Source organism: Camelina sativa, chromosome 19, assembly GCF_030686135.1.
Source record: "Camelina sativa cultivar CO46 ecotype springtype chromosome 19, ASM3068613v1".
NCBI lineage: Eukaryota > Viridiplantae > Streptophyta > Magnoliopsida > Brassicales > Brassicaceae > Camelina > Camelina sativa.
This window is the reverse complement of record NC_141898.1, coordinates 13,889,710-13,901,991: the sequence shown is the minus strand read 5'-3', so window position 1 is coordinate 13,901,991 and position 12,282 is coordinate 13,889,710. Positions and strand designations below refer to the sequence as shown.

The following is a 12,282-nucleotide window of genomic DNA, read 5'->3' as shown; positions in this document are numbered from 1 at the left end:
AAAGCTTTGTGTTTGTGTTTCAGATATGGCTAGTGACGATTTGAACGTGCCCAACGTTGCTGAGGTCACCGAGACCACCACCAATGGAACTGGGAATGACATCCAGTTTGGTACGCTACCTCCGGTGAAAGTAGCAGTCCCTGAACCTGTACCAGCTGCAATCCCAGATCAGTTTCAAGGGGTGCAGATTCCAGCTGTAATTCGGCTGGTCTACTTCCTGACAAGTTTGATGGAACATCGTTCAAAATGTGGCAAAAGAAGATGTTCTTCTATCTTACCACGCTGAAACTAAGTAAGTACACTCAAGAGGAGAAGCCCATTCTCTCGGAGGATAACACAGATCCACATGCGTTAGCAAGCGTACATGCTTAGGTACAAGGTGATTTCCTGTGCAAAGGTTACATCTAGAGCCGTCTCTGTGATCAGTTGTACAACGTCTACTGCAACGTTGAGACTTCAAAGGGATTGTGGGATTCTTTGGACAAAAAGTACCGCACCGAAGATGCAGGATCACAAAAGTACGCAGTTGCTAAGTTTCAAGACTTCAAAATGGTGGATTCTCGGCAGTTAATGGAGCAAGTTGAGGAGTTAACAAATCTCCTACATGAGATACATGCTGAAGGAATGAGATTGTGCGAGACATATCAATTATCATGCGTCATTGAGAAGCTCCCTCCTGGCTGGACCGATTTTAAAAACTATCTCAAGCTGAAGAGAAAGTGGATGATGTTTGTACCGGGGATTACACAGTTTAAACAAATAAAGATTTTGTGGGAAAGAGCAAGCAAGTTTTTTTATTAATCAGAGAAAACGTGAGATCGTCACTTAAAACAAGTCGGATTAGAGCTTGTTAGTCCACAAACGAACTAGTCAGCTTAAAGTGACGAACTAAAAACAAGAACGAATTATACGAAAGACAATAGCAGTTTTCGATGCAAAGTATTGCTCTGCAGGTATTGTCCGCGGGTCAGGATGATGATCCCAATAAATGCTTTCTCCTTTGATAGGGGACTGTTGACCTAGGGACGTCTAGGGTTTTCGTCGTGAATTCCCGAGATTGCCCTTTGCGGGAATTAATGACTTGCTCCCAATCTTATCGGGCCGAGGCTGTGATTAATTAATCTTGTTGGGCCGAGTGGCATATTGGGCGTAACCCATATCCAACAATAGTCCCCCCCTTTAGTCCGGAGAGTGGCAGTCCTTCTGCGATCGGCGGGCGTACTTAAATTGTCCGTAACCGCTCGGCACATATTGTTTTGGGTCGCTTCTATGGAACAAAATTGCTACATCGATTTTTCTGTAGTCTCCAGGCTCGTTCTTCGAGAGATACCGTGGATATCCAGCAGTTTTTACTCTAAGCGCGGTACTCAATGAATTTCCCAAAAAAGAGCAGATCGCATATCGAGGCGACGGATTTTGCAGTAAAATTTCCGTTTTATTTACTTATTTATTTGCCCTTCCTCTTCTCCCTTTTTCTTCACTTCCTCCACTTCATAAAGAAGGTAATTTCTCTCTCTAGTCTTTTGCTTTTATTTTTTTTGCTTTTTTCTCTCTCTAGTTTTCTCTCTTTTGTTTGGTTGTAAATTCCAAAACCTTGGACACCATTGATGGTCGGCGGTCGGCGAGATCCTATGGCTGGAGATCGACGCGACCTTGACGGTGCCGATCTGGATGATGGTCGTCGCGAGGGCTCGAGCTTGAGTGGCAGTAAAATTAGATTGACGGATTATAGCGAATATCGGCGAGATCCTTTGGCTGGAGATCGACGCGACCTCGACGGTGCCGATCTGGATGATGGTCGTCGCGAGGGCTCGAGCTTGAGTGGATTGCGTCGATTTAGTTTGGAGGAATCGGGGACAGCTCGAGAGAGTGATTGGAGTGGGATCGGCGGCTTGGTCGGCGTTCGGAGAATTGGAGGTCGGCGCCTTGATATGAGATCGATGGCGGGAGAAGATATTCACAGGATTGAGGCCAGTATTCCTAGGTTTGGCGAGGACAGCGTCGGAGGGCGGCGCTTCATCGATAGTGAGATCGATGGTCTCTTGGCTACTTGGCTTGGCGAGGTTGAGGTTATCGGACCTCGAGGAAAGGGCTTGCGCGGCAACATGGAGGTCGGCAGTCGTCCGAATCTGGCTGAGGTCGGCATCGCTGAAATAGATGCTCAGGTCGGCACTCCGGACGAGAATCATGAGTGTAGAACCACCCGAATCGAGACCGGCGACATGGTCGATCGGTGTTGTTCGAACTCCGATGCGAGAGGAACTCTTGGAGCGTCGACTGCTGCTGTTCTCTCGACTTCGCTGATTGAGGGAAGATCTCAGCGAAGGGACGAGGACGATTTTCACGAAACGGGGTGGCACCAAGGTCGGCAGGATGGTGATTTGGCTGCTGAGATCAGCACTCCCGTGAATGGGGCACCAGCTCAGCGGGATGGTGATTTGGCTGCTGAGATCGGCACTCCCGTGAATGGGGCACCAGCTCGGCGGAAAGGCAAGCTCGAGGTCGGCATAGTCAAAAGTGTTAGTCGAGTCGATTCCGGTTCCGTCGATACCTCCCACGAGATCGATTCCGGTTCCGTCGACCCAGACCTTATGATGGGAGGTCGCCGGAATACAGAGATATTGAGAGATCGGCGTGATTTGAGCAAGTCCGACACTCGCGATATTGGGTCGATCGGAGGAGATCACATTGAGTTCGACTTTCGGGAGAGAGAGCGGCTGAGAACCGTGGTCGGCCAAATATCAGGGACTGGGGATCGACCCTCGCCAAGACCACCAGTTCCGCATGCGTGGTAAGACTCTCACGGGAATCCAACGCGCTTTCTCCAAGGAATATGGGGCTTATAAAGACGTTTTCGATGACGTTGGTGTCGACATTGGAGCGGAGTGTGGAGATCTTGATAGTTTGGCCAAAGACTACAATTTTGCTGTTATTCTCGAGTTCAGCGAAGATAGCGACAGTGGTTCTGGTGGGAGTCCTATGGACGTTGTCCTGACCGAGGATACTGGTCTTCGTTCGGCTGTTTTGGGTCTTAGTGCTGCGTCGATTGGTGCCAATCTTTCAGCCGGTCCGGCCGATCACGGTCCTTCGTTATGCACATCGGATAGTATTGCTGAGATGGCGCGGTGGTGTAGGATGCCCGAAGGATTGGTTTTCCGGGTTCCTGAGTCTCACGAACGTCCTTGGACGCCTCCGACAGGTTTCATTGCGCTTTTTGAGCATTACTTTACTGAATGCGGTCTTTGGTTTCCTTTGCCGGAATTTTTGATTCGTTATTGTGCGAGGCGTAGGATTGCCATTTCTCAGCTTTCTGTGGGAGGTATCCGTAATGCGGTCGGTTTGGCGATACTTGGTACCAACTGTGGTATAGAGGTTGATATGCATTTTCTGGAGGAAGCCACCAAGTTCACAAAAGTTAGAGGTAGTCCGGGATACTTCTACACCAGTGCTAAATCGGGTCATCAGATAATCGTCGGGGCTGAGAAAAAGATTCGTCGTTGGCAACGTTATTTTTTCTTTGTCAAGCGGGACGAGATTTCGTTTGACGATCTTGATGTGTTTTGTGCTACTGAGTGGAATATGTTTCCCGGTAGCTTCATAGTTTCTCACTCATACTTGTTTGATTGCCATTTGACTGGTTTCTGACCCTTTCATTGTTTTTGTTGGTGTTTGCAGAGCCTATCGTCCGTTTGCGCGCTCATCCTCCAGGTTTTTTCGATAACCTCAGACAGATCCGAACACTAGGGGCGCTCCATTGGCCTTCGATTACTCAGAGATCTCGTGAGTTTCCTGCTTATTCTCTTGTATCGATTGTTGCTCTCCTTGGTGGTTATTGGGTCGTCACACTTTTGTTTTCCTTTTTAGGTCTACCGCGCTTAGGGATGGGAAAAATTAACACTCGTCTTCCTCGATACGCTGATCAGTTCAAGAAGGCCGTTGATGCTGGATCTTCTTCGCGCGCTACCGACACTGAAGTCGTTGACCCGTCAGCCGGTGGAGGTGCCGATCTGCGAGTTGCAGGAGATTTGAGATCGGCGGAGGTGGCCGCTACCCGTGCCGACAAAAGAGCTGCCAAGGTTCCTGCTGTCGTTCCGCGTGCACAGAAGGCATGTGGCGAGGCTTCTGATGCCCTAGCGATCGTTGTTGTTTATTCTGGGCGTCCTACTCCATCGAGGAAGAGAGCTTCTCATGGTGAGGTGGTTGTTCCCGAGCCCGAGTCGTCCAAGAGATCTAGGAGGGATGGCATACCGCGCGACACCACTGAGATTGATGATTCGTTCTCCTTTTCTTACAAGACGAAGGATGAGTTATTCATCAATAACGCTGTTGCTTGTGGTGAGCTCGCTAGCAAGGTTCGCGGCTCCTTCGACCCGCTCCCCTCTGTGGGTTCTCTCTATGGTCCCGAGCTGTATCAGTCGTGGGCTCTAAAACACTTCCAGGTTGGCATTTGTTTTTATGTTCTTGATTGAATTTTCCCAATTATTATCTTGATTCTCTATTTCTTGCATTTCAGGATGGTGGTGGTGTGAATCGCATGGTCGTCTCGTACGAGCGTTGCATTGCCGAGCTGGAGAAGCAACTTGCCGATTCTCGTACTTCTGAACTGTCGAGGAGATCGGCTGAGGAGCTTCGTCAGGATCTTGAAAAAGAGCGGGGGGTTTCTGCCGTTCTTACGAAGCAAACTGCCGGTTTCAGGAAGCAAGTGGCCGATCTCAAGGCTTCTCTTGACGCTTCCCGCTCTCGTTTCGAGCAGTTCGAGGTTGATCACGCATTTCAGAAGGTGCAGTTGCAGCAGCTGCAAGCGGAGCGGCATGGCATCGATGTCAAGGTTGCTGGCTACAGGTCTCGTATTGAGAGGATGAGGAAGCATATTATTGACAACAGAGCAGCGCAAGAGTCTCTTCTGACTTTGAGCCAGGTGAGTGGCACCTATGATTGTCTTCAGGAGCTGGTGAAGAGTGGTACGGTCATTCCGTCGAAGACTTTGCTCGGCTTGGAGGCTGATGCGAAGATGTGGGAGGACAAGGTTCTTGGTTTCGATATCGCCGACGTTTTGGACAGCGACTTTGAGGCTCTTCCAGAGACTGCGATCGTTCCTACGAACCTTCAGACGGCGGAGGTTCCCGTGATCGTAGAAGAGGAGGTCGTCATGGCAGGGGCACCTGCGGGCTCGGACGCTCAGGTTGCTGCCGAGCAGTGACTTGCTTTTGTCTTGTTGTTCTATTAGAACCTATTCCCGTTTTGTAGCGGATGTTGGGCCGTTTAGGCGATGTATTTTCTTTTTGAACCCTTGCACTATGATTGGACTTGCTTTATGTGTTGTCTTCTGGTTTTATGATATGTGTTCATCATTCTATGGATGTGTTTTTCGAGAATTGCGGTATTGATTGCTTTGCCTCGAAAATTGTACTATTTGTTCTATAAATTAGTCTTCAAGTTGCTCATTTCTCATCATCCTCCTTTCTTGTTTTAAAGATAAACCTCTCCTTTTGATTTTAGAGTAGTTGAGATTGGTCATATGCCTGTGACAACGAGGTCGGCATGGCTGAGGAGGGTGCGAGAGCGGCTCTCCGTGAGGTCCGATGACGTAATTCGTTCTGAGGTGGAGCGTCATTTCTGGTTTCATCGTGTTGACGGAATTATCGGATATCTTGAAACTATGATCGACGAGGGAATTTTGGTCCCGAAATGGAGATGGGATTGTTTGTTAGAGGAGCGCTCTCGTCGTGAGGCGTCATTGGCTGAGGTGGAGATTCCCGTCCTTGAAGCGGACGATCTCGAGCCTATTGGGAGCAGGCCCTTCGAAGGTCGGCCCGAGCTTGACGCATGCCGGACTCGGGTCGACATATTGCGTCGTTACATTATCCAGTTAGAGTGCACGGACCATTTCTTCGTTGAAAGCAACCGTGCTGAGAGGATTCGCTCGTATCTCGAGGAGATGGTTGCTAGGGGTGCGAATGTTCCGATGGACACGCTGGAAAGTCTGCGGAGGGAGTGCCAGGTCTGGCACGTGAAGATCGGCGAGCTTGAGTTTGATAAACCCTCCGATGCTGATCTGGGATTTGAAGACTCAGTTTGCACTTTGAGACTTGTTTGTTTTGTTAGTTTTTTTTGTGCCGAATGTGGCCTTTCGTATTTGGCTTTCGTTGCCTTGTCCTTGTGTTCTTCTGGAATAAGAATGTTTATGGAATAAGAATGTTTTTGTGTTTTTCCTATCTTTGGTATCGAGTTTGTACTTTACGGTGCAAGACGTCTCCTGGCTTATCCTATTACGTGTATCGTATACCAAATGTTTAGGGTGGTAGTCGAGATGAGCTCTGGTGTCCGGCTTACCCTGTGTGTGCCACGAGGTCGGCAAGAGAGTGCAAGTAAGAACTTGGCTTATACAAACTTAACCGCCTGCTAGCTGAATGCGATCTGGGTCGGCTTATTAATGCAGATTATTTCACCGCTGCATCCATGAGGAACGCGTTTTAAATCGTTCCCTTGGCCAGAGGGTCGATGTAAGAGCTGTACATCTCGCAAAGACGGACTCGTTCGAGAGAGCTCGTGTGTTTTGATGGGTTGAAACTTTTGTTTTTAATTTTTTGGTATAGCTGTGCCTTGTGACGGGCTATCTACGTACCCTTAGAAAAGGGATCAAGGCATTCGTAGTTCATATTAAAAAGGGAGAGCTCGGTAGTACGAGCGTTCTTTTTTTTTGTTTGCGGTCGTTCTAATGGTAATAACGTTTAAGGTTGCCGGAATTCCATGAGCGAGGAATTGGTGTGCCGTCCATGGCGAGCAGCTGGTAGAAGCCGGGAGTGACGACCTTGGAAATCAGGTAAGGGCCCTCCCAATGAGCGCCCATTTTTCCTGCGTTGAGCTCGGCAGTGTTCTCGAAGACTTTTCGGAGGACGAGATCGCCTTCGTCAAAGTGGCGTGGCTTTACCTTCTTGTTGTAATATTTAGCGGCTTGCTGTTGATAGTTCTGAATTCGAAGAAGTGCCTTGTCGCGTTCTTCTTCGAGAGTGTCGAGGGTATCGAGCATCATCTTAGTATTGAGAGTAGGATCGTGAACGAGCATTGAGCGTTGTAAGGTAGGTACGCCAATTTCCTCTGGTGCAAGGGCTTCCATTCCATGCGCAAGGGAGAACGGTGTCCTTCCTGTTGATCGGCGCGGGGAAGTTCGGTGTGACCATAGAACGTCATCGAGCTCGTCGGTCCAGAGACCTTTTTTATCTTCGAGTCGTTTCTTTAGTCCGTCAATGATGGTCTTATTGGTCGCCTCGGCTTGTCCGTTGCCCTGTGGATTCTCCACTTTGCGCAAAAACCTTCGAATTGGAGCGAAGTGAACTGCGCGCCGTTGTCGGTGACGATCTCATACGGCATTTCGTGCCTGCAAATGATGTTTTCCACACAAACTTTTGGACCTCGTTTGTTCCATTTTTTGCCTAGGCTTCGGCTTCAACCCATTTGGTGAAATAATCCGTCGTAATGAGAATGTATTTCTTCTGACGGGACGCAGGGAGAGGTATAGCAATATCCATTGCCCATCTCATAAAGGGATATGGTGGAGAGGTCGTTCTCAACAGTTCGGTTGGCGCATGGATGATTGGAGCGTGCACTGGCATTTCTCGCATCTAGCGACGAATTTATCGCAGTCGTCGTTCATGGTTGGCCAATAATGACCATTATTGCGTATGCGTTGTACGAGCGCGCGACCTCCGGAGTGATTACCGCCGGAACCTTCGTGAACCTCTCTCATTACATCATTGATTTCTTCGGGACCGACGCAAGTCAAAAGTGTAGCAGATGCTGTCCAACGAAAGACGTTGCCATCGAGAAGTGTGTAATGCGCGCAGCGAGTCCGAAGGCGCCGGGCCTCCCACTTGTCCGAGGGGACGATACCGTCTGCGATAAAACAACGGATTTCTTCTTGCCAATCGTGTGGCCGCTCGTGAAGTTCGGGATTGGGTTGGGCGTGCGATGATGACGCTTGTTCTTGAGATGGTGACGATGAAACTCGTTCGTGAGATGGTGACGATTGTTCCTGAGATGATGAAGTTCGTCCTTCTTTGATAGTTGCGGATCCTTGCTCGGCCGAGAACTCAACAGGTGGTACATTTGCCGATGGTTCAACGATGAATAGCGTGAGTATGGGGGTGTTGTCCTCTGTTCTTTGCTTTTTCGAGACTTGATCGCTGAAAGTCTCATGTTCGATAATCTGTTTTTTCTTTTTCTTATCTTGGATACTGGCCTCGGCGTGTGCGAGGAGATTGATGCTTGGTCGGTCGATGCTCTCGACAGGGATGACTCGGCGGAGGTCGGGATCGGAGGTAGATGCGAGGATGGCCAGAGCGTCGACCGGTGCGTTGTCGCTTCGGGGAATTTTGTTCAGCTCGAATGTCTCAAAATTGTTGGACATATCTTGGACGACTCTGAGGTAGGCATCCATGCGGTCGTTCTTCGCCTCGTAATCGCCGCTAAACTGGTGAGTTACCAACTGTGAGTGACAGAAAACTTGTATCTTTTTCACCCCAATTCCACTTGCCAATCGCATTCCGGCGATTAGGGCTTCGTACTCGGCCTCGTTGTTCGAGGTGGGAAAGGCGAGCCGGAACGATTGCTCGAGTAGGGTGAATGCCGATCCTGGAGCCGTGTCGAGAGGATGCGCCATCAACGTGCAGTGTCCACTTCTCCTCTCGCGGACAACCGAACTATAGCTCGGGGGGGAGTTCGATCAAGAAATCAGCGAGCACCTTAGACTTTGCACAAGTGCGGTTTTTATATTCGATGTCGTACTCGCTGAGTTCCACTGCCCATTTCGCCAGGCGGCCCGATTGACTGGGGCTGTGGAGAATGGTTCGCAGGGGTTGGTTGGTTAAGACTTCAACAGTGTGGGATTGAAAATACGGCCGAAGCTTCCTGGCCGAAATAACTACAGCGTAAGCGAGTTTTTCTAACGTGGGATATTGGAGCTCGGCTCCGTCTAAGCTTTTACTCACATAGAAGATTGAGTGTTGTTCTCTTCTGTCCTCCTTGATTAGTACGCCACTGACCGCCGAGCCGGAGACAGCGATGTACAGATATAGAGTTTCGCCCTGATCGGGGTTTGCTAGGACAGGGGGAGTAGCTAGGTAGTGCTTAAGTTCTTGGAAAGCAGACTCGCACTGATCATCCCATTCGAACTTCTTGTTGCTACGAAACAACTGGTAGAAAGGCAGACACTTATCGGTAGATCGTGAAATAAATCTGTTCAGCGCAGCGATCCGCCCGGTGAGGCGCTGAACTTCTCGGGTGTTGCGTGGAGATGGGAGGTTGGTAAGCATCGAAATTTGTTTCGGGTTAGCTTCGATACCTCTCTTCGTGACGAGGTATCCTAAGAATTCTCCAGAAGTTACGCCGAACGAGCACTTGGCTGGGTTCAGCTTTATATTATATCGGTTTAGCACTTCAAAACACTGAGCGAGATGCACGACGTGATCAACGGCTTGGGTCGACTTGACCAGCATATCATCAATGTAAACATCCATGGTTCGTCCGAGCTGCTCAGCAAACATGCGGTTAACGAGGCGCTGATAGGTTGCACCAGCGTTCTTTAGGCCAAATGGCATAACCTTGTAACAGTAAGTTCCCTGATCGGTGATGAAGGCCGTTTTCTCCTGATCGTTCTTGTGCATCATAATCTGGTTGTATCCTGAGTACGCATCCATGAACGACAAAAGTTCGTTCCCCGCGGTTGCCTCGACTAGTTGGTCAATTCGCGGTAGGGGGAAGCTATCCTTTGGGCACGCCTAGTCCCCGTCGATAAGCTTTGATAGAATGGACCGAGTCGCGGCAAGTCGCCAGACCACCCATGATCATGTTTATCCTTCGGCGCGGAGCCGGAGCGTTCGCATCCTCAGTTCGCTCGGGATTCCTTTTATGGGTTGATGGTGGGGGCGGAGGTAGGGTTTCGGGTCCCGGTTGCTGCGCGAGGGCGGTGTTATATTGCTTGCTTGGGTTTTCGTTCTCAGGATTGAAGAAATGGTTATCCTTGTGAACGGCTATTTGTCGTCGCTCGAGATCGACGTCAATTTGGCCCTCTTTAAATTTGTCGAGCAATATTTGTTGGAGGGTGCGGCATTCTTCTGTTGAGTGTCCTGCTCGCTTGTGGTATTCGCAATATTTGTTGCCACCCTTTCCTGATGGGTCTCGGACCCACTTGTTATTCCAGGGCCTTGATGAAGATGTCTTGGGATCTTGATTGCTAACTGCAAATGTTTGGACTTTCTTTCCTTTGTTCAACTTATCGGCATATTCTTTGTCAAAGTGTTGACGAGGCTCGTGATGCTCGTCTTGTGCCATCTCTTTTCCTTTGGACGATTTGGGGGCCGGGGGTTCTGGACGGTTTGTCCTCGATGCCTTCTCTTCGTCTAACTCTATGTATCTGTTAGCACGGTGTAGTGCGTCATCCAGAGTTAGAGGCTCGTGTATTATTATGTCCTCCCTAAATTGGGAGCCGTAAGCGAGAGCATTTCGGAGAGCTGATATTGCCGTGTCGTCGGCAATCGAGAGCTTCGAGACGATTCTTTTAAACCTCTCCATGAAGTCTCGGAGAGATTCGGCGTTTCGCTGGAACATGTTCCAGAGATCGGCGTTTGACGCACCTCGAATCATGAATGTAGAGTGATGTTGGATAAAAGCGGTGGTAAGCTCGTGATAGCTCCCTATCGAGTTTGGCGGGAGCCGGGAGAACCACCCTAGAGCCTCATGGGCTAAATTCTCGACGAATAGTTGGCAGCAGCCAGCTTCGTACTCTTCGTCACTGAAATGAGCTCGGCTGATTGCAAAACTCATTGACGTCAAAAATGGTTTCGGATCGTCTAATCCGTTGTACGAGGTGAACTTAAACTTGTTTACGTAATGGACTTGAATGCGGGAGATTCGTGACGTAAACGGTAAGCGCTGGACTTCTTCGAGTACTCGATCGAGGTTGGGAGCAGAGCTCGTGGCTCGATGGACTCTGGAGGAGAGTTCGTGGACCATCGCCTCTAGGCGTCGTATGGTTTCATCCTTGAGATCGGCCTCGGGCTGTTGGATCGGCAGTGTTGGAGTCGGCGGGCTACCGCTCCTTTGGTCTTGGCCGTCTCGCAGCTCCTCATTTGGCTCCTCTCTACTGCGTCGATCAACGGATCCTACGATAATGGACGTCGGGCAGCGTCTGTGGCCGTCGTATCGGTCCTCCACAGAAGGTTGCGCTGGAGGAGGATTCTCGTTCTCGCCGGCAGGACTGCTGTCGTTTCGGCGCTCGCCCCTCCTTCGTTCGAGCTTGCTGATTTGGTTCTGCGAGGCCTCTTGTGCGGCTGCGATGGCCTCGAGCCGTTCGTTTGTTTGTATTTCCTGGCCATCAAGACGACCGAGAATGACCTGCATCATATCGTCGAGTCTGTTTCTTTGCACAGGTAAGGGGAGAGCGGCGCTGGGGAGAGTGGTAGCGTTGGTGAGAGCGGCGGTGAGGAGAGCAGCGGCGTTGGTAACCAGCTGGTCTGCGGCAGGTCCGGCTTCGGCGTGTGCAGCTACGGGAGGCTCGGAGGATGCGTCAGGCGCCGGCGGAGAGACTGTGCTCGGCAGTGGGCCTTCGACTGGGCTCGGCAAGGAGCCTTCGGTTGGGCTTGGCAGGGAGTTCGGCAGGGAGCTCGGCGGGGGGACAATTTGTGTTCTTGTTCGCCCCCATCGTCCCCCCATTGGCTGCTCCGTTGCTTCGTTGAAGTTTTCGCTGGGGTTCGTCATAACTCTTGAGACTTCGAAGAAGTGAGGATCGTCGGTTTTGATTCGTCAAAAGAGACGCTTTACTCTTGCCCCACGGTGGGCACCAATTGTTTGTACCGGGGATTACACAATTTAAACAAATAAAGATTTTGTGGGAAAGAGCAAGCAAGTTCTTTTATTAATCGGAGAAAACGTGAGATCATCACTTAAAACAAGTCGGATTAGAGCTTGTTAGTCCACAAACGAACTAGTCAGCTTAAAGTGACGAACTGAAAACAAGAACGAATTATACGAAAGACAATAGCAGTTTTCGATGCAAAGTATTGCTCTGCAGGTATTGTCCGCGGGTCAGGATGCTGATTCCAATAAATGCTTTCTCCTTTTATAGGGGACTGTTGACCTAGGGACGTCTAGGGTTTTCGTCGTGAATTCCCGAGATTGCCCTTTGCGGGAATTAATGACTTGCTCCCAATCTTATCGGGCCGAGGCTGTGATTAATAAATCTTGTTGGGCCGAGTAGCATATTGGGCGTAGCCCATATCCAACAGA

General features: G+C 49.9%; 1 protein-coding gene across 1 annotated transcript; it reads right to left on the bottom strand.

Moving 5' to 3' along the window:
* Window positions 1–6,715: 6,715 nt before the first annotated feature.
* LOC147920536 (uncharacterized) lies at window positions 6,716–7,426 on the bottom strand. The gene is made up of 2 exons (XM_087501122.1): window positions 7,367–7,426; window positions 6,716–7,285 (listed from the first exon to the last, which is right to left on the bottom strand). The coding sequence occupies exons 1-2, from the start codon at window positions 7,424–7,426 to the stop codon at window positions 6,716–6,718; spliced, it is 630 nt and encodes a 209-aa protein (XP_087357248.1).
* Between the last annotated feature and the right edge of the window lie 4,856 nt (window positions 7,427–12,282).